At 37.3% G+C, this 25,322-nt stretch overlaps 1 protein-coding gene across 1 annotated transcript in view; it reads left to right on the forward strand.

Moving 5' to 3' along the window:
• Positions 1 to 2,859: 2,859 nt before the first annotated feature.
• Positions 2,860 to 25,322, forward strand: part of LOC112144274 (xenotropic and polytropic retrovirus receptor 1 homolog) — a 33,272-nt gene continuing 10,809 nt past the window's right edge. Inside the window, exons 1-7 of the mRNA XM_024268736.2 lie at positions 2,860 to 4,030; positions 14,431 to 14,482; positions 19,483 to 19,584; positions 19,772 to 19,995; positions 21,178 to 21,327; positions 21,445 to 21,528; positions 22,147 to 22,228. Coding sequence (XP_024124504.1) covers positions 3,962 to 4,030; positions 14,431 to 14,482; positions 19,483 to 19,584; positions 19,772 to 19,995; positions 21,178 to 21,327; positions 21,445 to 21,528; positions 22,147 to 22,228 — 763 coding nt within the window. The 5' untranslated portion in view covers positions 2,860 to 3,961. The remainder of the gene's footprint in view (positions 4,031 to 14,430; positions 14,483 to 19,482; positions 19,585 to 19,771; positions 19,996 to 21,177; positions 21,328 to 21,444; positions 21,529 to 22,146; positions 22,229 to 25,322) is intronic.

Here is a 25,322-nt window from a genome sequence, read left to right on the forward strand (position 1 = left end):
CTTTTAGTCCAATTGCTCAACCATAGACCCAACTCACCTCGCTGGAGCTTCTGTTGTTCTGGTCTTCACAAGCACGCACAGCATTCACATCCTACAAAAAAGTTCATATATGTCTGCTCCTGTTCTACATCAAGCGGATTCAGAAACACATTTGATTGATTGTGACCCGCCAGAATTTAGTGTTGGTTCTGTACTCTCAGATTTTCAAACGAGGACTAGAGATTTCATCCTTGTGCTTTTTCTTTCTTTCCTTTCTCTGTGGTTGTAGCAAGTCTTCTTCTCAGCCTCATGCCTGTTTCCAACACACCCTGACACCATTTGGCTCTAAATTTAGTCACAAGTTTGGCATTCTCGTCAGGTAAATCTATGATTGCTAATGCCAACAGAATTTCTTAAAATTCTCATTTAATTCCTTTAGCCAAGCAGCAGACTGCTTCTGAAAACTTGGATCTTACGGTCCAGCATGTGTTCTGCTTGTTGTGTGTCTCTCGTGACATTGTTACAGAAAATCCCGGTTTACATTGCAGGTCTGTAAGAGTTTCTGATCCTCCCTTGATGCCACTGTCCTACAATCTGATGTTCAGGCTGAACTGGAGGCCTTACTTACATGAGTTCTGGTGTAGAACCTTTCAAACACATTCTTCAGAGGATTATGCACACAACTCTCAGCTGTTGACTGTCCAGCTATGTTCACACTGATCATGGAGGAGAAATCAGTAATTGCTGCTTGTGCCCTGCCGGAATGGTATGACACCAAATCTTTCAAATATCAGAATAGAGCTGTTGAAGAAAAACCTGGAGCAAGATTCACCAGATTTACCCCACTTGAACATTTTTCACCAAGCCTCTTCCAACTGTAGGTGGGGGACATTTGACAGTAAACATTAGAAAAAGAAAAGAAGACGGAGCCCCTCCTTGCTTGTCTAGTGTGGACACCATGACAGTCCGTCCAGGAACTTGAACGAGTGTGTGTGCAGCTTTACTGGTCTTACTTCTCTTGAGACATTCCTGGGCTATCAGCCTCTTTTTTTTTCCTGAACAAGGTAGAGATTGGCATCTCTTCTGACTACCATGACCTTGAACAGGCTCGTACGGACTGGCAGGATGCCCGAGTGGCTCTCTGTCCAACGACTGACTACAGACAACGCATGGCAGATGGCCAGGATGCTGGCTTATGTACCTGGTCAGATGTATGTTCATCCACAAAATCATTTCTCTTAATACGCAACTTTTGTTAAGTTTGTCATCAATGTGTCAGCAGTAGATTTGTCGCCACCTTCTTCTACAAAGATGACCTCATTTTCCACATCTCCCAAGTTAAAGCTAGTCTCAACAAGTCATCTAGCATATGACCACACACTTGTTCATACATGTGTATGTGTGTATAATAAATTGTTTTTGGTGTAGAATTATTTGAAAGCCCAATGAAAGTCTATGAGAAACATGAGTTGTAAAGAGGCGGGGTTAAGGACGTTCTAACTCTCTCACTTGTTTTCAAACAGGCTTTAGGAACTGGTTTTGGTAGTTGGCTGTGGTTAACTGATTAGAAGGCTTTTATTGATATACATTAATAGATACAATGTTGATATAAATCTGACTCCTTCATGGACTTTGAGAAAGTCACTCTTTATTCTTAATTTTCTTCTAGAGCCACCAAGAGGTAAACTCTTTAGTGTGTTTTGAGTCACAGAAGCCAAGTGCTTGTCAATGTGAGGTATGCAGCAGATACTTTTCTCAAGAAACATTTATAGAAAACAGAATTTAGTTTTGTTTTCAATGCCAAGTCTTCCAGGATGTAAAGTAGCAAACCGATACCAGATCATTACATTACCTCCACCTTCTTTGACAGTTGGTATGCTATTCTTTTTCTGAAATACTGTCCTACTTTAATGCTAGATGGGACACACTCTGTGCCAATGGTCCCGCCCACAACATGAATTTCGAAGGAACTACAGCTGTTCTGTAGAAACTATTTCGTAGAAAACGACACAGGTTTTTATTATTTCACTTAAAATGGCTTTAACATAATTAAAAGACCACTGGGAATGATTTTAAAATATCTCAAAAGAAGATCACAGTGAGACTTTAAAAGCATTAATTATTGTATTTTGTTTGTCTTGAAAAGCCAGAAGTTCAAGTTTGACAATAATATTATCAGTCATCCTCTCTGTTCACTCCTCCACTTGCAGGGAAGTAGTTGCTGATTTCATCTCCCATTTTTCTAAAACTTATCTTTATCTTTTCATTTTATGGAGTTGTTCCCCTTGAATGCTTTTTTTTCCCCCTCAGGCTGCACGTGATCTGACTATCTTTTGACAAAAGCATACATTTTTGAATATATGTGAAATTTGACATTTTCTAAATTAACAGTGTTATCTACGAAATAGCCTCATCATAAAAAAAGCACACAAGCAATTAAAAAAAAAAAATGAACAAAACTAGTCGCCTGTGGTCAAATAAAGGAATCAGAGATAGAGGGGAACATCATTTTAAATACATAATTATTTATACATTTGACCAAGATACTAGAGAGTTGTTATGTTCTTTAAAGTTAGGTCTTGCATAAAAGAAATATCCTCTGAAAAAGAAAAAAACAAAACACATAAAGTCAATTTGAGTCATTAGTCATAACTTCTTTAAATTCAGTCTATTGGTTTGGTCAAAGGTCCGAACGTTTTTCTCTTTATTGTACAGTAAAATCTCCCTAAAGGTCATTTTTAAATGTTTGTGCAAATATTTTCATGTTTTATTTAGCTTTTTTTTTTGTTTACTTAAAAACTTTATTGAATATATACACATTTACAGAACATTTACACTAGTGCATCCAAAACACAGCAATACATACATTTTTAAACAATGTAACTACAGCAAGGGGCCATTGACACATATAGAGATGGACAAAGCGCCTGTGACGTCACCCATAGAAAATGCCTTAACTCCAAAAGAATTAAGTCAATTTAGTTGACATTTTTTTCACGATACAGACGTGTTAATAAGAGTTAAAAAGAGATAACAAAGCAAGAATGGTTATTCTGACAAATACAATGAATGACTCCAATGACTCCAATTTTTATTTTTATTTTTTGACTCCAATATTTATACGGAATTTCCTCTTTCTGTTACCAGCAGGTACTTCCTGTTTGGAACGTGAGGGGGGAGGGGACAAGGGACATGTGAATAAGAGATTTTAGGTTTACGAATAGTAAACAAGGAAAAAAAAATAAATAAATAACAAGAAAAATTATTACCAATCAAAAAGGGGAGAACAAAGTCCCACTGCATGGTACACTTTAGGAGTATGAATGTTTTAAGAGTGTTGTAGAATTACAGAAATTCAGTAAAAAAAAAAAAAAAAAAGATAAAAAAAGATTTAAAAAGCGACAGAAAAGAGAGAGAGAAAGAAAAATCTCTCTTTCTTTGTAATAATAAAATCCGGTTTCAATGGGTGATCAATTAAGAGTATTTTCTGTTTTATTTTGTATTTCTACTGGTGATAGAGCGTGAAATTGACTTGTGACGTTGTCCGACGTCACGTTTTGTTTGCTCATGCGCTGACTCGAGCTTAAAATATTCCCCACTGCACTCGAAGGCATCTTGAGCGAGAGAGAGAGAGCCTCGCGCCAGTAGCGCGTGCACCTGAAATGAAGCACTGTCCTCAGTGATGTTTTCTTCACAACTACAGCCAATGAAAGTCGTTTTTTTCCTAGTTAAGATGTGAAGGAAGAGGAGAGTCTTTGCGCAGACAGAGGATGAGAAACGAGTGCCGACAGGCGGCTAGGTTAGAGAGCAGAGGCTAGGTGAAGACCACAAGGGCATCACTCAGTGCTCCCCTGTGTGATTGAGGCTCTCATCCCGTTGTAATGGTCGAATCAGAACTCCGTTTCGAACGGTCGTAGATTGGGATAAAGCCCCGCTCCTCTTCCGGTTTTGGTTGGTTCTGGGAAAACGTTGATTAGCCGAAATGAAATTTACAGAGCATCTATCCGCACACATTACGCCGGAGTGGAGAAAACAATACATCCAATATGAGGTAAGAAAGCCCGATTTATTTTCTTTTTTCTAAAACTGCTGACGGCTAGCCACAAGCTAGCACAATTGCTAGTAGGACATTCTGGTTGTTTTGGTTCTGCGCCCGGTTTCAGATCCCTTATTTCATTACTGGACCCATTAGACATGGCTTCCTCGAAACCCTGAGTTCAGCTGGTAAACAACAGGAAGAGAGGAGCTCCTTCGCTTCATTATAAGCTCACTAATCAGTAGCAGCTAGCCAGCGTCTGCTAGCATCTCTGTGTTTGCTTTCTAATCGGCGCCCCGGATGCGGAGCAGACCTTCTGTGTGTCAGAGGCCGGTGTGCTCGCAGTGTCTGCTTCACTGGAATGTGTTTGGAAGACGTTCGGGGAGACGAGGCGATGTACTCTGCGCCTGTCGAGCCCTCTGTCAGACCGGAGGCTGCGGCTGCATTCTGACAGCTCAGCCCTCAACCTTTAGTCCAGTAAATACATCTATTCACGGTTAAACTGGTGTTAGTTCTGGTTTCCCAGCAGCCTCTGCGTTCAAGCATCATTTTCTTTGATACTAGGTGCTTAATTAGTTTAAAATTACAGCAGAGAATTTGAATTATGTAGAAAAAATAAAATGACAAAATTATTCTGATTTTAATGTCAGAATTCCGGATCTTTCCTAGTAAATCAGATTGGAATCACATAAATCAGACTTTAATCTCAGAAATCGAACTGTAATCACAGAATTCTGACTTTAATTGTAGAATTACAAGTTGTTTTTTCTCAGAATTCAGATTGTTTTCTTCAGATCCCTGACTTTTATTTTTAATGTCCGAATTCTAACTTTTTCCTTTTAATGTTGTTGACCTTTTTTCAAAGTAAAGTCAGAAATCCAAAATTCAAGTCGGAATTCTGAGATTAAAGTCAGAATTTTGACAGGAAAAAAAATCAGAATTCTGAGATTAAAGTTGGAATTCCGGGAGGGAAAAAAAGAGGATTCTGAGGGAAAAAAGTCAGATTTCTGAGATTCAAGTAAAAATGTTGAGATTAAAGTCAGAATCTTGAGCTTTAAATTGGAATTCTGAGAATGAAGTTAGCATCTTGATATTAAAGTCAGCATTTTGAGATTAAAGTTGGCATTCTGGGACAAAATTCATAATTTTGACAAAAAAAGTCAAAATTCTGAGAGAAAGAAGTCAGAATTCTGAGATTAAAGGAAAATTTAGAAATTAAAGTCCGAATCTTGAGACTTAAATAGAGTTCTGAAATTAAAGTCAGAATTCTAAGAGAAAAAAATATGAATTCTGAGTATAAAGTCAGAATCTTGATATTAAAATCAGAATTTGAGATTGAAGTTGGCATTCTGATACAAAAATCAGAATTTTGAGAAAAAAAAGTCAGACTTTGGAGATTAGTCAGAATTGCTAAAAAAAAAAAAAAGTTTTTTCTTCGTGGCCATAATTCTCTTTCCTGTGGAAATAATGTGATTGCACTTTTATTTTTTATGAACGAAGTACTTCTCCGACAGTAACAGCATTCTAATTGTTCTGTCCAAATGCTCGATCATCTAAGTCAGTCAATTTACACAGTGATATAATAATTTTCTTTGTTTCTGTTTACACTCCTTTTTCTTTTGAAATTTCAATTTCTCCGGTTATACATTTTCAAATTTAGCAGCAGTTACACAGTTCTAATGTCATAACCTGGGTGGAGAATACTGTCAGCAGTTGTTGCATCAAGTAAAAGTTCAAAAATAACAATTTTTGGCTTTAGTGACTAAATATACAGAGTTTTGTAAAATATGATGGAATCAGTGACCAAACGCTTCAACTTTACCACCCTTTGCCCTTAATAATTATAATCATTATAATTATATGTTTTTATTATAGGTAATTTGGCATTTAAAGGATAATCTTCACCATTTTTGAATATTTGTTCATTTTGAAAAGTGTAAATGTTATTTACAAGATAAATGTTTAAAAAAAACAAGTTGAAAAAATAACCTTTTCATTGAAATCAAAAGTCTTTGGAGAAATAAACTGGGAACAATTGAGGTAAATGTATGACATGTTTTTCTTTCCAAAGCGTGAAAGTTGGGGAAAAGAATATATCCTATAGTAGTGTTAGATGACACTTTGTTTACATATACATTTTTGCAGCAAAGCTGATAAAATGTTTTTAAATTGAGAACTCTTTTGAGGGTAAACTACCTGTAATTCTTTTATTTATTTATTTATTTCAGAACCTCTCAGGGGCTTTTTTAACATTTTTTTTTCTAAATTCAAAAAAGTGAGTCAAAACTCCATCCCTGTCACTGCTCCATGCAGACCTGTACAGATTCAAGAGTTTTTAGCGTGCTGCCTCCAGAGCTCCTCCCCCTGGAGTTCCAAACAGGATGTACCTGAAGCCAAAATCCTATAGATTTCTATTATGAAAAAAGCAGCTATTATTCAGTGATTATATTGTCAGAACAATCATTCTTAGTATGATACCTTTTTGACATGTTCTTGCTAATCCTCTTTTTTCCATTATATTTTTTGGTGGGGAAAGTTATTCAAGTTATAAACTGACCAATCAGATTCCTCCGTAAAAGAAAGTGGGGACTTCTGGCCCGATGTTAACAGATTTTGTGTGGCCTGCTTTGCAATAGTTGGGTTGTAGTTTTCCATCAAGTTAATTCCTGATTGGCAATAGTTGTTCAATAGAAACAATGACTCAGGCCAGTTTAAACCTACCACTGCTTACTGACGTCGTTTGGCTCCAACATGACGGCGCCCATAATGTGAAAAATTGGTGACTGAATTGACCTTATTTAGTTGGAGCTGAAAGTAGGTCATTCTCTATGGGTGACATCACACTCACTTGGTCCAGTTCTCTTATAGAGTCAATGAGTCTACATCAAAATCAAACTCTCAGGCTTAAAACTGCGCAAGAAATGGGTATCGTGTTGCAGAATGGCTCACAAAACTGGATTTAAACAAACCACAAGATATTTGGAACAATGTTCTCTAAACACTTGAAAACCAAAATGGACTTGAAGGTCGCGTTCAAACCATGATACTCCAGTGTGCTCAGTAGTGCTCAGAGAATGTCAATCATTTTTGCACCTTTATCTATTTGGTTTGCTTTCTCACACAGCAATAATAAAAGCAAAAAAAAATGTTTGAAAATCATTATTTGGTACAAGATCACATGTAAACCAAGGCAATTTAGACAGAGACACTGTTGTTTACAGAATGACTTGAGTCGGGTTTAGCTCGACACCCTGCTGCCATTGAGTCAGCCTCTTTACACTGAAAAGTTTCTGTCACGTTTTAGGAAAACTGTCTGACAACTCAAGCTGGATTGAAACTGAGTCATTCAGCAGATAAAAAAAGCTCCAAACCTGGAGACAAACCTACAACCAAATATATGAGCTGATAGCATTGCAAGTCAAAGTGCAGACTGTGACCTGTGACTCTTCAGTAGATGTACATGACTACACGTCAATGAACTGAACTGATGTTAAAGAACCAACACTTTAAGTGAGGCTGCATAAACTATCCAGAAAGGATTTTACCGTTATCTTCAGTTTTTTTGCTAAACATAAGGAAGTTGGTCAGGGTTTGTTTAACTCATGGACCTTTTCCTACTACATGCTATTATGGTGTGTTTGACCCAAACACAACAGCCAAAGCAAAACAATGTGTCGAAACAACCACTGAACAGCACGGGTTTAAAAAAACCTCCCAGACTGAGGCCCCGAATGTTCATGGGACTCAAACTAACTCAGCAGAAGTCCACATTTACAGCTGGGTGGAAAAACAGCTCACATCTGGTCTTTGTCTGCACACTGCAGGAAGTAAAATAAAAACAAAAAAAACAGACTCACTGTGAGAGCTTCACGAAACACTGCAGAGATTAAACCTCATATCAATTTTATTATGTTACTAAAGTTTAAATCATTTTTTTTAATATTCCATTGCAGAAAGAAAAACTGCCCTGCCACGCTTTAACTTAGTTACTCAATAGTTTAGTTGCTCCAAATTTTGTACAAATATTTCTGGCAAAACTTGACCCTTTTGTTTTTTTGGGTTCATTGGAAGCCATTTTTTCACACCCATTAGAGTTGCTCTGGAGCTTTATGATCAGTCCAATGCTGACCTCAAGGCTTTTTAGTCATTGAATTAACTTTAACCTAAATAACCTGCTTTCAAGATATTCAAACAGAAAAGGTGAAAGTGTAGCTCTGTGGTAGCTTACGACTGTGTGCCTCTTATAGCCCTTCAGCCTCACACACTGTGCTCTGTCTGTCAAACCCAGCTGATTGTGGAGGCATCCAGCTGGTTTTCTGCAGCTTGTCATAGGGTAGGACTTGCTGATTCTTATACGTCTGGTGATGAAGAACCGTATCATTGTAAAGAGGACAACTTCAGCGCTTCTGACTCAGGGTCATTTCTCACTACAGCAGTCATAATACACTGGGATCCCAAAATTGGATCTCTTTCCACAAAAGATTATGTAACAGGAGAACTGTTTATGGAAACACGAACTAGAGATCAATCTATTAGGATTTTGTTTCTTTAGCTTTTCTTCTGGATATGTGAAAACTGTTGGTCAGAAGAACTGGATACTGCCTATGAGTAAAAAATGTGCAAACCTCTACGATGAACAGATGCCCCGCATGAACTTTTAGGATTGTAGACCAATCGGTAAACCCGTAGAGCAAAAATATCCATGAAAGTTTTTCTATGGGCATGCTGCGGGCGACAGGTCATACTTAAAACACTTAAACAGTTTTACAAATTTTTCTTTTTTTCAATTCCTCCATAACCTGTGTACTGTGCAAGGGGCCTGTTAGTGCTATTCACGTGATGGTCTTGATAATAAGGATAATCTCTGTGATTGTAGCCTGAATGTTTGAGATGAGGAAATTAGACAGAGTGACAGTTGTGTATCACCTGCACACCCATTGGGTGCAGTCAGTAAGGAGCTAGTACACACTCCTCACTGATAGGTGGAGTGCGCCATAAGGACATTGTATGACAGCATCTCCCATTTGTCATTATTATGTGTAACTTACATTACCTTTACAAATACTTTACAATACACTTACCACATGCATGAAAATGGTACGTTCCATTTTTATGCTGCCCCTTGAGGTGGCCGGACGAGTCTCAAGGCAACTACAAGACACACCTATGCTCCCTATAAGATGCAGCTCCACTTGTTGACAATCAGAAACCAACAGTACTGGTACGTCTCAACCTCTGTGCGGGTGCATGTGACAAATGCAATACATTAAGAAAAACAGCAGCATATTTAAGGCAAAGGTAATTTTACGTTTATTTTTTTCTGCATTAAAACAAGTTTCTAAGCTGTTTCCAGTTTTTTTGTTGTTGAATTTAAAATTTTAACCACCACATTTACACCATTTCAAAATCTGTAGCCATAAATTAAATGAAAAAGTTTATTTTAATTTAGTTTTGTTTTCAAGAGAGGTTAAATTAGGCGCTTCACCATGGCTATGGCACACTAGCTCTGCAGTGAACCTATGCCACCTCAGAGAAAAAGACAAAATACAAATTGTAGCAGGGGCTGCAGAGACGTTATTTATTTATTTATTTAATTTTGCATTGTGCTCAGCAACAAGGAGAAAAGAGGAAAAAAGCAAGAGGAGAACATCTGAGTATTATCTGTATGTCTCCCCTCCCGTTCTGTGTGTGTTGTGGAAAATTCCACCTTCGCACCTGCAGAGTGAGCCCACAGAACACACAACCGGAGTGTGACCTCTGTGGAGCAAAAAACCTTTTTTGTTCTGGAATTTTAGTCTGAAAGGCTTATGTCAGTGAAACATTAAACCGTCAGAAAAAAAAAAACATCAACCCAATGTTTTACCACTCTAACATCAAACATGTTTTGTAGTGTTGTGTACAGTTTAAGCCTGCAGTGCTGAATGCTTGTAGTGCAGTAGGTGAGGTAGGCTCACACTACAGAGCAAACTCATCATGTGATCCTTGCAGAAGATCCACAGCTTATTCTAAAAATCACAATTCACTTTCCTTTGTATGTTTTATGCATTTTTGCTGCACTGAGCTTGATGCATTCCTCTGCAGCCTCAAACCGCTGCAGCTTTTGACAAAATAAAAGTTGTACAGAGAGAGCCACATTTGGCCATCTCAACCAACGTCCTTTAAGTGAATAGACTGGACACGCAAGCTCATAAAAACTATTAGTGAAACTCTGTTGACATGGAAAGGCTGTTAAGATGTTGGACAGAGAAAATAAATCACATTCTTGGTTTGATTGAATGTGTTAAAGAGTTCAGAGATCATGTTGTCTGAGTACTTTGTGACTCAATGTTTTGGAACAACATTGATTTTGAGATTATATAGTCAAAATGTGCCCACTTAACTATAAACAGTGAAGTGTTTATATAAGGGGATGCTGACAGCAGCTCCTCTTGCTCTGTTAAATAATAGAATTGATGCACATGATACAAGAAAAGTACAGAGGATTTAACTTTGAAGTAAATTTGTTTTGTGATTTGATGAGATGGCCACTATGATACAATAGTAAAAATACAAATATGAATTTATTTACATGGTTGGTTACTAATTTGTCCTTTTCTAGGACTCAGATCACTCTTTGATCTATTGTAAAACTGTTCCTAGTGGTCTTTTAATCATGATTTTGCCGTTTTTCACCAAAAATAATAAAAAGTTTGTGTTGTTTTCCAGGAGATAGTTTCTGCAAAGTTCATTAGAAATTCACCTGGGTGGATCAAACCCACCCCACTTTCCCTCCCTGTTGCTGAGAGCTCTCTGTTTACATGCTCTACCACTAGCTTGCAGCCCCTCACAGCCCCAAACTAACATTACCAGAGAAACAAAAATGGCGAACAATATTGGAGCTATCAGCCAATATTTTATGCCAGATTCCAGCTCAGACGAGGAAAATGAAGACGTACATGGATCTATTTGTCTGCAGTGGATGTATCAGAAAGGAGCAGGGAGCTTGTGATTCGCACATTGTATTTTTTACTTGACAAATGCACTCGTTTTAAAACTGCAATTTTTTTCATCTGCCCCTGATTCACAGTGATTTAAGTAAAGAAATACTCTGAAATGTACCGATAATTTTTATTTAAATTTCTTTTATATTTGTACAGAACATGTTTTAAACAGCAAAAGCATGATTTTCATTTGAATGGGTCCCTAAATTAAAATACGTCACTGTTGACAGCAGTTATCATCTCCAACATTGTAAGAGTGAGTAACTCTTAAATGTATTCATTTATTTTTTGCAGTTTATGTGTGCAGCTGGGAAGCCAAAAATCATACAGCTGCATCTTTAAGTATCTACAATCTACATTATCTATGAAAAATTCATCAAGTCTCCTTTTAGGAATGTTTCAGTTAATTGAAACATTTTCAAATCTTTTATTTTTAATTGTCGCACTTCTCTGATAACTGCAGATGAGAAACTTTTGAAAACATGAACAGCGTCTTTGAAGCAAATAGTGCACTGTCACGTCTTCACGTTGTTCATGCGTGCTGATATCTACACGCCAGCCGTTCCATTACTGTGTGGCAAATTGCATGTTTATCTGCTCAGTTTACGTAAATGCTAGCTGTGAAAATATAAAAGCCCCTCTTAACTTTGGGAGCAAAGAAAGACGCGCGTCTTTAGGAATTGGTCATCGGTCCTGGACGCCACTCTGTCTGGTTGAATAAAAACATCTCGGCGAAGGTGCCTAGTTTCTTCATCCATAACATTTACATTTATTGTGAAAAGAGGTGCAACATTTGGAACTAGAAAGGAAATCTGTGTGCAGGTCAACAACTGGATACGCTCATGTCAGTAAATGGCAGCAACAAGAAGCCGACTTCTATTCTGAAATGGGCATTTACCCTTAGATTCATTAGCAAATGAACATTCCAATCAATGCTGAGCGTCCACAGCTCATTTAATAAAGCCTTTTCCTTTGTTGCATGTGGAGGAATTGCTGAAGCGAGTCCACCTTGTCATAGTTCCAGGAAGGCTGACACATACTGTGTTTATCAGTCTGTTTTATTTTCCCTGATCTCGGCACTTACAGGAGCAGAAGCTGCTCAGTCTGCTGACTCCTAAAAAAAAAAAAAAAAAAAGCTGAAAAACAATTATGAGATGGCTGAACCTTATTTGTTATTAAAATATTTAATGCACGTTTCGAGATTAAATTGCTTTAAAAAGTTTGTATTTTTGAATTAAACCAGTTTGAGTTTGTTATTATTTGGCCTTTTTGATCTGATTTAATCTTTTTTTATATTTTGACAATTGTGTTATAATATTGGAGGATTAAAAACAATTGTGAGTGAGAGGGCAAACATAAAAAGACCAGAATGCATCTGTTCCCTTTGTTAGATGCTTGACATTTATAGAGGTTACTGCAGTGAAGACTTGTGGAATCGCTCCTTTGGAATTTCACTGCTTTTTTGTTCTAACAGCCATAAACACACTTGTTTAGTGTTGTTACATGATCTCGCAACACAAGCAATAACACAAACACACACACTGTAACTACTTCAAGACTGTTGGACTTGCCGTCACAATATCTAAACACTACGTACCTTTGCCCTTTTGCATGTTTGTGTAACAAACTAATCAGTCTGCTGCACCTTCTAAATGTACACAGAAGTCTTATGGCCTCATTGATTTATTTGTTTGTCTCTGCTGTTTTTTTCTTCTTCTTTTTGGTTTTCGTTGCTAACAGAATGTCTTCTGCGTGACCTTGACTCGCTCTGCCGCCCATCACAGAAGCATGCTTTCCCCCCGCCGCGCCGCTCTTCTCACCAGTTGGCAGCCTCTTGTAATCTCGCTCTGAAACACAGAAAGGGCATTCTACAGTCTATCTGTACGGCAGGAGAGGATAAAGCAGGTCAGCCGTCCTATTGTCCTCCCCGTGCTTACTGGGACTTATCGAGGCTCAGTGACTGCAGTTTATTTACCCTCTCCAGAGGGGAGATGAGCTGCAGCTCATACTGCAGATTTATCGACTCCCACGATGACGGAAACTAAAAGGCAGTGGACCTCTATCTGAGCAGAGGGCAAGAAACCTATTTCAGCATGGAGACGCTTTTGTTTACTGTCATTACATTTATGATGCTGGAATAATAAACCATTAAGAGGAAGGCCAAGACAAGAGACAAGTTGAGATTCTCTGTGATTACATCCATCTGTATTTGCATTTTTATCCCAAAAATAGTTGTGAATAAAGTGTTTGCCTCTCTCTTAATGTTGTATTTGTTTCTTTTTATAAATATTTAACGTTGTTTATGTCTTAGCTAATGGCTTTGTGATTTTATGTGACTTTTATGACTACTAAGTGTTGAGTAATAACTTTATAGTGTGAGATACAGGGCTGCACTTCATGAGGAAAACTTGCGATGTGTAATTTTAGTTATCAATATCGGGATGACGGTATGGCTTGCAATACATGAAAAAAATGACAAAACAACTAATATATCGTTTCCATTTCACTGCAACAGTTTTATTTAAATAAAAGTCATCATCAAATTATCTTAACAGGATGTTGTATGTTGGTTGCATGTGTGGAAGAAACATACTTTTCTGGTAATACTGGCTAAAACTAATATGGACAACAATTAATTTTTTTTAAAAAAGAAAACAATAATTTGTCTGTGCATGTATGTAAATGTTTAAGGTAACCTTCTTTTGCAACACGTGTTTTTCACGAAAACGATACATTTGCAGTTTATTGTGTTGGCCTACTTAAGGTGTATTCACACTGGGCACATTTGGTCCGCTTAAAGTGAACCAGAATTAGTTTCCCCCAATAATCTGGATCAAAGTTTCAGTCGGAATAGAACTCTGGCACAGTACCAGGAACCGCTCTCGGACCCATCTTTCGAGGTGGTCCCTCTTCGTTTTCAATCGGACTGAATTTTGGTTCCTCAGTCTGAACACAAAGCGGTCCGGGAGCAGAATAACTGAACCAAAACGGCCACCGTAGCCACTGGTAGTCACATGAAGTAGACAAAGTAGAAATGAAGCAACAGGAGAAATGTAAAGCAGCGATTTTCATGTTATCAAGCAGGAAAAAATGGTCCATCTCCTTGCTTGTTAGAACGTGTGTTTTAACAAAACTAAAAACGCGGCATGCGGCTACCGCTGCTGTGACGTCTTCCTAAAATCCATATTGTAGTTCCATAATACTGTGGTGGAGTGGTAGGGTTGGTCGACCGAAGATTGCGGTTTCGATTCCCACCTTGCCCGCCCATGTGTCAAAGTGTTCTTGTGCAAGACATTGAACCCCACACCGATTTGGACCAATCACTGCTTACTGACAATCTCTGAATCCGACCATGGCGTATCGCAAAAAAACGTTGGTATCAATGATGTAGTAAAATGCCATTAACTCTTTCAATTGTTTTGTGTTTGTCCGTAGGCGTTCAAAGAGATGCTGTATGCTGCCCAGGACCAGGCGCCATCTGTTGAAGGTAATCAAAGTTTACACCACTGGAGTGAACACCTGCAAAAGTCTCCACTCATTTTGGTCACAGCTGAATGTTAGAGAAACACTGCACAATGTTGCTATGGAGATTGTTTCTGAGGTCACTTTTTGCACGTGTCCTTCAGCCTCACACAAATCAAAGCTCATCTACACACAAACTTGCAGAAAAAGTGGTTAGATTTCTGATTCGGTGCGATCTCTTCTTTGTTTTTGACAAGTTTCCGGCATCACTTCTGCTTTTCTCTGCAGCCTTGTCTGCACTCTGCCACCTTTGGCAGAGATCCTCCAGGACGCCATTTTCAAAAGTCTTTCAGATCAGAGTCTTTGCTTTTCTTCTAAACAGTCTGGACAGTCAGCAGCGATGAGAGGCAGCATTACTTTTAAACCCAGCTTATTAAATGTATTATTAATCATAATGTATCGTTGTTATAATGCAAATTCCACTAAGTGGCTGTTTATGGGTCTTCCAGCTTCTTAGTTCAACATTTTTGATGGATTTTATTTAAAAAAATAAATGTAGTTAAGAATACCCACAATTGCACATTTGCTCAAACAAATGTATGTTTAGTTTTCTCTATAAACCCTTAATTTGTGAATCTAAATTGAATCCATTTATTTTATGGTCACATGTACAACTGCCACCGCACAATGGGAAGGCATCGGCAGAATCTTCGAGAGTAGCTGAAGCCTTATGATTTATTTATGTATTTATTTTTTTTAATCGTTGGCGTAGTCATGATTGGCAGACACCGGCAGTCGGGCTGGGATGACCTCGTTACGAAATCCAAATCTATTCAAGGGGCAACTGACCGATGTCAAAAAATTGTCCGGTCACCGTTTGATTTTAACTTTTACTTAAAACCTTGGTGGCTGCCACACGACATGATCGACTGATCACAAATGGCACAACATGGTCACCCGCTGAATTTGTTAAAATACTTGCTGTTAGGTAGCTTTTTAAGATATGTGACTGTAGTCTTAGGAAAATAGAAGGGATACCCTACTCTAGTCAGAGACCGATAATGTGCACAACAGCCTGGACTCCTAAAGAAAAGCTCCACTGGGATCAGTGTTAGGCCGAGCTTTTTTTAGACTTCAGCTGCTGATACATTCTCCAACGAAAAAGGGATAATGGATGAAATTCTTGAATAGCTCTCAACTTGAATCATGGACAAGCTTGTGATCCCATCACTCAACACACCAGCCGCAACACCCACCTACACTAGATGAACATTTAAGCAGAAAGTTTGCATTTTGAAAAATGTTCATCATTCCAGACACTATATTCCCACCTCTGCACAGAAGTCCATAGAAGTGTTTCAGACTGAAAGATGTTTGTCTATATTATCAGATCTTAACAGTAAGTGTAATGAAGTTGCTGGAGGCTACAATGTGAAGCCTGCATTGTTTCCCAACAATCAGCTGATTGTGGACCCCCAGTGCCTGTATGAGGCTGATATGCAGATTACTGCAGTCAGTCGTGCTCACAGCGGTATATAGTGGACTGAGAAATTGTCTGTTAAAACAGTTAATGTTTTCAGAATACAGACAGGTGCAAGTAAAGATAAAGTCCAGTAGTGTAAGACACCAAAAAAAGAGTTCATGACAGTTGATTCTGCAATCACACTGTCATTTTTCCAGGAGGTGACTGTAATAACGGTTGACTTAGTTGTTACTGTATGATGATCGTTTATGTTACACTCTCTGACCCTGAACTAGGTCAGAACAGATGGGAGGTTTTCTTGCTCTGACTCCTTAGTCATCAGTAGCATGCATATATAAATACATAAATGCTTAGATCGCTGTTTTTTTTCTTCTAAATATTCACCTCAATTTCTCAAATTAAAGTTTCTAGTCTGTTTATTGACATAATTAGAAAAATAAAATGAAGAAATTTAAAAATATTAAGATATTTTCCTCATTTTCTTACAAGACTAATTAAAAACAGTATGATATATTAGATAAAAATATTTTTTTTACTGTAAACACCTCCTGTTAGTTCATAAATCAAGACATGATGGGCCAAAAGAATTGAGCGTATAAAGGACTCAAATGTACTTTTGGAAAAGTTGCTGTTCTTCAGGTTGACGAGACAAATGCTGAGTCATGTTTTTCGTGTTAATACGTTTGTTAACAAAACATCCTGTTTAACGTTTGCAATTTACAGAATTGTCTTTTTTTACCGTGGAAATTCTTGTGAAAAAACAAAAATTGTGAACGACTGATTCGATCTGAAGTCCAGATTGTTTCTGTGCACCGCCGCTCAGTTTCCCACAATGCCTCAGCAGGCTGGTATCAGCTGCTATGGCGAACATTTTTACTGAAAACTAACACTTTGGGGGAAAGGCTGAATTCAAAAATGGAAATGAAAATAAGCTAAAATATTAAAGCAATTCATGGTTCAGCATGTGTTCTTTTATTTTTTATTTTAACGTAAATAATTAATAGATGGGGTTTCAATTTTAAGCCCAATCTCTGTTTGAAATATGGAGAGGAAAGGAACCAGCACAAACAAATTATGCTTTTTTATATATCTGTAATATATAAATATATATTTTATATACAAGTCATGGTAAACATTCAGCTTTAGTTTGCCTTCAGGTTTGTTTCTGATCTCTAAAGCTGTAGCTGCAGTTGTGGATTTTCTACTTTAACATCATTGATCTAGAATCCAGAGAATGACCAGAAGGAAACATGGAGCCGTTATGTAACAAAAGTAAATACATTCTATGAATTTTCAAGAGATTCCTAATGAATGTTCAGATCTCAAATGCTGATCAAAGTTGACAGCATTTCGTTTTTATCTGCAGCTGTTGCCAAACTCAAGTGTTTGAGTGAAAAATGGGTGTTGCTCCAAATATGACCAAAAATACATCAGTTGTCCAATGGAAAGTATTGCCTGCTTCTGAGACAGACACACTGTAATGATAATAATCATGTGACTGTAAGAAAAACCGCAGAATAAGGCTAAAAAGGGATCAGGAGATTACTGCAGTCTGACAGCGGCAGCTGTTTGTGTGTTTGTGCAACAGTGTCGTGGTGGCGGGACTGCTGGGTAATTTGGTTGTCTTGTCTAAAAGCAGCCAGTCTCAAAATTTGGTGAATCACCCAGTCTGCTCAGGCTGACTCAAAAGTGTCTGTTCACTCCACATGGTTGGCGTTGTGACTGTGAGATGCTTTGGGCCTTAATGAAGGTAGAAAAGCGCTAAATTAACAGGAGATCTTTGGAAATCTACCGTGGGTTGGAGCAGCTTAAACCTGATGTCAGGATAATTCTCTGTGTGTCCATGAGTGTTCATGTACTCATGGACAATGACATCTACTTTATTTAGCATTTTTACACATTTGTCATAACCCAGAGTGCTTTCGTTTACTAAAATTCACTAAATCAAACCAAAAACTCAAAATGTTTGAACAATTATGGTGAGTTTTATATTATAAAAAAGAAATGAAAAAGTTTAATGGAGGATTTTGCTATGATTGAACTTAAGATTACATTGTGTGTTTGTGTTAGAGACTAAAGTAATTAATTATAAAATAACAAAGAATGGAAATGTTTTTTTTATTTTTAAAGTTGCTAGACAGTAAATTACATGAATTAATAGTTTATATTTTTAGATAAAAAATATGATATTATTACATTAATTCTTCTGAGTCAAAGTTAATGTTCAGTCAAAAATGATTTTAATTTAATCCAAGTAATATTTTTTTGGCAGCTGAAAGACGCACAGGTAGTTAAAAAGTTCTCAAGACCCCAAAAAGCAAAAAAAAATGTGTTTGGTAAATAAGGTGATAACTTCCTCTAAATTGTTTTTTTTTCTTTAATCATTTTATGAACTTTTTAAGAATTTAAGGTGTAGCAAAAAATTTCACACAGTTTTTATTTAATATTTTATAAGCTCTTTTGTCAGATTCAACATAAGATGAAAAACTGCTCATGCTCAACAGAGATGTATCTACATTTATACAGTAGAGTCTCAGCATTGTGTTATTCTGCAGCAATTGTGTAAATGGTCTCCCTATTGAGAGAAATGAACACATGCTAAGTCTAGAGTGTAGCTGTGAGACCATTGATGTGTGAATATGAAAAGCTCAGGTGTTTTGTGAGTTAATGTTCATAGGAGGAGTTATTTATTTGAGTTTTGTTAAGTTTATTTAGCTGAAATGTCCAAAATAACTTGATTACAGTTCTCCATGACTTTGAACATTTAAGGTCCGGTGCATTGTGGTTTTTAAGTGCTGTGATTACGAACCTATCTCATATAAGTTTGGCCCATATTTAGTTACAGATTAAATTAGTATTTTCATGTATTCTATGTTTAGAGCAGACTGGAAACCCAGAGTGAGTCAGTCATTATTTATCTTTTGTTAGTGTAGCTGCCTGTATAATCACACTATTGCTTCACTCTACCTATTGTATTTTTGATGCTATTTCAAACAAGTTTTTTAATACATTTCAAAAAGGAGATAAAAAAAAAACAAATACTTTTCTTATAGATTTTATAGGCTATATTGTCTTATTCTCTCCTTCATAAAACTGATAGACTTGGACCAAAGAAAGATCATTTAGGCAGCAGAGAATGCTCAAACGCCAACAAAAAAATAACTTTTTTAAGAAGCATAGCTGCTAACATAATTAGCCTTTTTGTTTTGCACACAGACATATGAACCCATGACCTCTGTTACATTTTGCCTGTAAGAAGTCCAAAATGTTGCTGTTATTGCAACAAAGATTATTGACGGGCGTCACAGAGCCTGAAGTAGCTTTTACTTTTGTTCAATTCCTTCCCTTTTTTTTACAGACATTATTATATCTGTATATTTTCTTCTGAGTGATCCTTTTTTGAACACAGTTAAACAAACGATGAACAATCCGTTATGTTGTGTTTACAGAGGATTTGACTGAAGCACAAGCACCGCTTCACTAAGTTTACAACTTCACAAAAACCTCCTGGCTGTAATCTAAACATGTGTTTGTCGTTGCAGTTACAGATGAGGACACCGTTAAGAGATACTACGCCAAGTTTGAAGAGAAGTTCTTCCAGGCGTGTGAAAAAGAGCTGGCCAAGATCAACACCTTCTACTCTGGTAATTTCTGGAACTGACTCTGCTGCACACACTGGTGGACCTTACAGTCTCATGGCTGACACTTTATTTGAATCTCTAATTTAATCTGCAATAAAAAGGCAGTTTTCCTATTATAGCAGTTTTTGTTCTAGAGGGACTTCTTCTTAAAACGTCCTAAGCTGTGCATCTTTTCCCCAAACCCCTCCAGAAAAGCTGGCTGAAGCGCAGCGGCGGTTCGCCACCCTCCAGAATGAGCTGCAGTCGTCTTTGGACGCCCAGAGGGAGAGCCTGGCCAATGCCCGAGGGCTGCGGAGGAGGAAGACGGTGTTCGCCCTGTCACAGCAGGAGAGATGCAAACACAGAAACATAAAGGACCTGCAGCTGGCCTTCTCTGAGTTCTATCTCAGCCTCATTCTGCTGCAGAATTACCAGGTACATCTCACACACATACCTTTAAAGTTTTTTTAATTGGTCATCTGGCAAGAATATTGTTCATAAATGTGTAAGAAGGCTATGAAAGAGTGTGTTAAAATATAGTGGAACATTTTGGGTTTCTATTACTTTCTAATGCTCCTTTCAGTAATGTACCCCTCCAACTGAAGATGCTCAGATTTTAAATGTGATATTCCTTATAGGGGTGTAAGAAAATATCAACTCACTGAAATATCGCAATACTTCATTTGGCGATACTTGCATCGATTTAAAATGCTGTCAAGGTGATATTTAATTAATTATTTACAAGCAAAAACATAGTTCAGCATCTTACAACAAGACATCGAGCCTCTTTGAGCAGCTCTACACCACACCAAAACAAAACAAGATCTCGAAAGAACTATTTTGTGACAGATGTGAACTCTGAGCCTCACAGTTGTTGTTACTACACAGTGAATGCGACTTGTACGCTCAGTTTGAGTAAGGATGAGTACTGAACTGAAAAGCTATGCCAGAAATGTGGATTTAGATGCTTCGTGGCTCATGGAAGAACAAGTGAAACCAAACGTGATGGTGTGCACTGAGTGCGCACCCTTCAAAGCTATAATTACTGTATAAATGTTAAAGGTGTTTTAATATCAAGAGAAGTTTTTTCTACGTCCCTGTTTGATAAAAGGGAGACTATTGTCTCTGGTTCTGTCTTGGGATATATCGTGATACGCATCATATCGTATCGTATAACCAGACTCTTTCCAATAGACACCTCTAATTCTACTAATAATTGATGCCGATTCAAAAAGCAGCATCTCTGATGGTGTGTGACTGCACATGAAAAGGGCAGCTTGGACCTACGTATGCTGAAAGGTGGATGAAAGTTTCAGAACGGCTCACAAATGTTCAGTTATTACAAGTGTAGAACAGTTTTGATTAAACAGGCTTTCCAACTTCATCAAACAAAGAAATAAAGCACCTTCACTGGTGTGTGTCCTGGTTTTAGCTTGTTTATGTTATGCTGTAAACGTCTAGAGAAGTCTCATCCTTTTCCTTCCGTCTGCGCTGCTCTGGCTCATACGTGTGCTGAATAGAGGCCACAGCTCGGTACAAAGAGCTCATTTAGCGTTCCACTGGCTTTAATGATCCGGCGTTGACACGAAGCACATTTCTCCACTTGTGTCCTTCCAGAACCTGAACTTTACAGGTTTTAGGAAAATACTGAAGAAGCATGACAAGATCTTGGAAACGTCACGGGGGGCGGACTGGAGGGTGGCTCACGTTGAGGTGGCTCCGTTTTACACCTGCAAGAAGATCACGCAGCTCATCTCTGAGACGGAAGTATGAACTTGTGTGAACATGTACTTGTGTGCACTGACTTCCTGTTTTTCTATTTTGTCTAGCACATTCAGTGTCTCGTGTTCAATGACTGTCATGTTTGTGTCTGTCGTCCTCCAGGCGTTGGTCACAACAGAGCTGGAGGGTGGGGACAGACAGAAGGCCATGAAGAGGCTGAGGGTCCCTCCTCTGGGAGCCGCACAAGTCAGTCCCATGCACTGTTTTTCTGCACAAATCCCCCATCTTTGAAATATTTTTATTAAACATACACTTTTACTGTCCTAAATCCCAAGTCTCCATTTTCTTAAACCTTGCATCTCACCAAAGATATTTCTGATCATTTTTTTCTCATTTCCCTTCAATAAACTTTTATACCTTTCGAGTAAAACAAAGAAAAAAATTGTCAGTTTTATGGAGTATTTTGAGAGTTATGGAAAGTGTTAACATGAACAACCATGTGATTCTGCAGCTATTGACTCATCCCAGCTCTCATTTTAAACTGCTTTATTAGTCCTGAATGCATTTGATCTTAGTTTAAATATACCATATTCATCAAAAATCAGTGAGCTCATCAGTAAATTACAGATAGCTTAATGAGGATCGAGAAACGAGTCTTGGAGACTCTAAGCCCAAGCCTTAAATCCACCTGGATGGAAAGCGTCTTTAGTTTTTTTTTAAATAAATCTGGGACATCCCAAAGCTCAAATCTTGTAGTAAAAGTGATTTGACTTTTGTTTAGGTAGAGGCTCCTCTCCTCTTTATGGGAACATTTTTTTTTGTTCTTTTTTTCTATGATGTTATTTTGGATCCGTCTCTCCACAGCCTGCTCCTGCCTGGACCACTTTTAGAGTTGGACTCTACTGTGGAGTTTTCCTTGTCTTAGTCGTCGCTGTGGTAATTACAGGTACTGAAGTACACAAAACATCCATGATGTACTCTAAAATCTGTCATCTCATAAAGTTACATGTGGTGGCCCCGAAGTGCAAATCACACCAATGAAATCAAATTAAATCAAAATAAAATGTTTGTTTGTAATTAATAAAAAAAACACAATAAGAAATTGGAAATTTGATAAGGATGTTTGATTTTTGACTAAATTGTTTTTTTAAATGTGTCTTCAATGTTGCATATTAATAAAAGTTCAAGATGAGTAATGGAGCTTCTGTAATATTGCTTCATGCCCAATGACTTTTAGTTGAAACGATGGACAAACAAAACCATCCAATCAGCAAAGTCCCATAATACCTACCTTTCTAGTGTGTTATTGTTTCATTTTTAAAATTTAGTTTTCTGAAAAACACTTTTGTTTTCTGCAACATTTTATTTCATTTCATTTTTTAAAAAAATGTAATGTTTTTTTTTTATTTTTATTTTTGCTTTTCTAATTGTTGTTTTGATTTTTAATGCATTTTTGCATAAAGTGATTTGCTGGTGTGATTTGTACTTCAGGGCCACCGTAAATAAAATTTAAGAGACACACCAAACCTGATGTTTCAGGAAAAATATCCTCTCAATGATTTTCAATGACCGTTTTCATGAATAAGTGCATAAAACTTATCTATTATACACAAAAAGAAAGTTTTATTAAATAATACTTTATTCATTAAAAATCTCTGATCATACTGCTCTCAATTATGAAACTCCTATTTAAAAAAAATCCCAAAGCCTGCATTATTCCACCCTAAAATTACAGTTGTAGTGAGACCCTTTCTCCTCTCAAGAACTGGCACAGAGATATTCAAACATGCTTTAATTATTTACAGAATTCATTACTGTTCACTCGTCTAGTCTTCCTCAAAACACCAGACTCAGACTTCAGCTCATACCAAGTTCAGCTGCACAACGTTGACAAAAATCCCACACATTTAGTTGGACTTTTAAAGTTTTTTTTAAATTTATGTTTGAATCTTTTAATTGTCTTTTACCCTCCCTTAACAGAATTGATATTACTCTACAAATCTCCCAGAATCCTTTGATCCTATAGACACTAGCGTATGAACTGTTGGTAGAATAAAAGCCAATGCTGCCTGCAGTCGGGCATCAGTTTCCCACTGTGACCCACATCTGTGGAGCGTTCTCCCTGAGGACATGAGGATGGGACCCTCCCTGGAGATTAAATAAATCAAACAAACCAAAAAAAGAGCTAATTTTTGAAAGACAGTTTTTAATTTAACACATTTTTGTATTCAATCTATTAGATTTAGATCTATTTTAACATTTTCCCCATTTATTTATTTGTATTGAAATGATTTGCTTAATTTATTGAGTTGTGCTCTATCTTTTTAGGTTTGTTTAAATATTTTTAGGCAATTTATGTAGAATAATATGTTCAACAGAGTAGAAAGGAACATTCAAATTAAGCCAGTTATTTAATTGATTAATTGATCCTGAACTAGAGTTCTGATGCAGCTTTATTTAGAACAGACCACTCTTTAGTGGCGAAAGAGCAAAACAGAAGAGAAACAACATTTGCTAAAATGGAAATAAGAAAAAAAGATACAGCGCCCAAATCCTTGAATTTTGCTGAGCTGAAGGTCTGTGATTATGAGGATTTCAAAGGAGCACAGCTGGAGAATATTGTTTTCTTCTGATTTAAACAGCTAAAATGTTCTCAGTTTGGAGTTAAAAGTGTTTCTCCGAAGCTGCCCTAATGACCGTCTTGTATATTTGATTTTTCTATTCACTTAAAAAGCTGCTTTCCAAACCATTTTGGTGACTCACAGCTGAGCAAATGACCCCCTCCCCCACCACTGCATTGCTGAGTCGACTAAACCGCAGCGGTCAAATGAAGGGACGGTTCCACGCAGTCGTACAAAAATGTTTAAAATGCACATGACGAGGGGAAAAGATGTCAAGTGAAATATGGTAAACCAAATGGGTCATTTTTACGCATTCAGAATAAAATATTCTACTATCATTTTAAAAATTTAACACGATTTAAGCGTCAAAATTCTAATTCTCTGTATTTCTGAGGGAGACTTTGCTGCGGTTTCTCCCCATTTCCTCTGAGGACACTCACTACCTCTGATGTCATTAATACTCACAAAAGAAAATATTTTGCTGCAGCGGTTAGAATACCCAAAAAGTATTGATATTACTGTGAGAAACTTCACTTATTTCCTCAATTTGTATGCGTATTTTATTTGTTCAAGAATAAAGAGTGCAGCTGTGAGGCTGTAACTTAGTATTGAAACACAATGATACTGTATAAGTATGTTGGATACATCCTTAATCCTTAAAAAGAATACAACAGTTTATTTATTGGTAGTTGATTCAGTCCTTTAGTTTATTTTTCTATTTTTAAATAAAAAGGTGATTTACCTTGAGGCAAAAAGGTAAATGTTAGTAACCAACTCTGCATATTTAAGTGCTTAAAAAGATGAAAGATTACACATCTTGCATCGTTTTTATTTTAAGAATTTTAAGTATAATGGGTGTTGACAAAAGTATTTACTCCCTACAAACAAATAAGAAATCTGTTCCTCGCAGACCTGTTTCTTCTTTATTAAGAGGCTCTTCTATTCCCCACCCGTACCGTTGGAGCTTGTTGTCTGTATAAAAGACACCTGTCCTCAACCTTAAACAGTCAGACTGCAGCCCCTTCACCAAGACCAAAGAGCTGTCAAAGGACACCAGGGACGAAATTGTAGATCAGTCTGACAATGATGTCAAACGCACCATTCTGTCATCAAGTACTTATTGTTCTCTTTGAGAATTTGCTGTAATATAGAGTAAACATCGTCCACCTAATTTTCAGTGAAAAGCTCCTGATCCTGTGTGTTTGTAGAGACAGCTAATGTAGTGTGAGCATCCTATCCTGTCTGGATTTTTTATGTAGACTCAAAAATATTTCCCTAGTCTGGTCTGTCATCATCAGTCTGACCTTAAACAGTTGGACTACAACCCTTCACAAAGACCAAACAGCTATCACAAGACACCAGGGACAAGACTGTAGGCCTTAACAAGTCTGGGATCAAACGTCCTCCAGCCTGACAATG

The sequence above is a fragment of the Oryzias melastigma genome, linkage group LG17 (genome assembly GCF_002922805.2).
Source record: "Oryzias melastigma strain HK-1 linkage group LG17, ASM292280v2, whole genome shotgun sequence".
Taxonomy (NCBI): domain Eukaryota; kingdom Metazoa; phylum Chordata; class Actinopteri; order Beloniformes; family Adrianichthyidae; genus Oryzias; species Oryzias melastigma.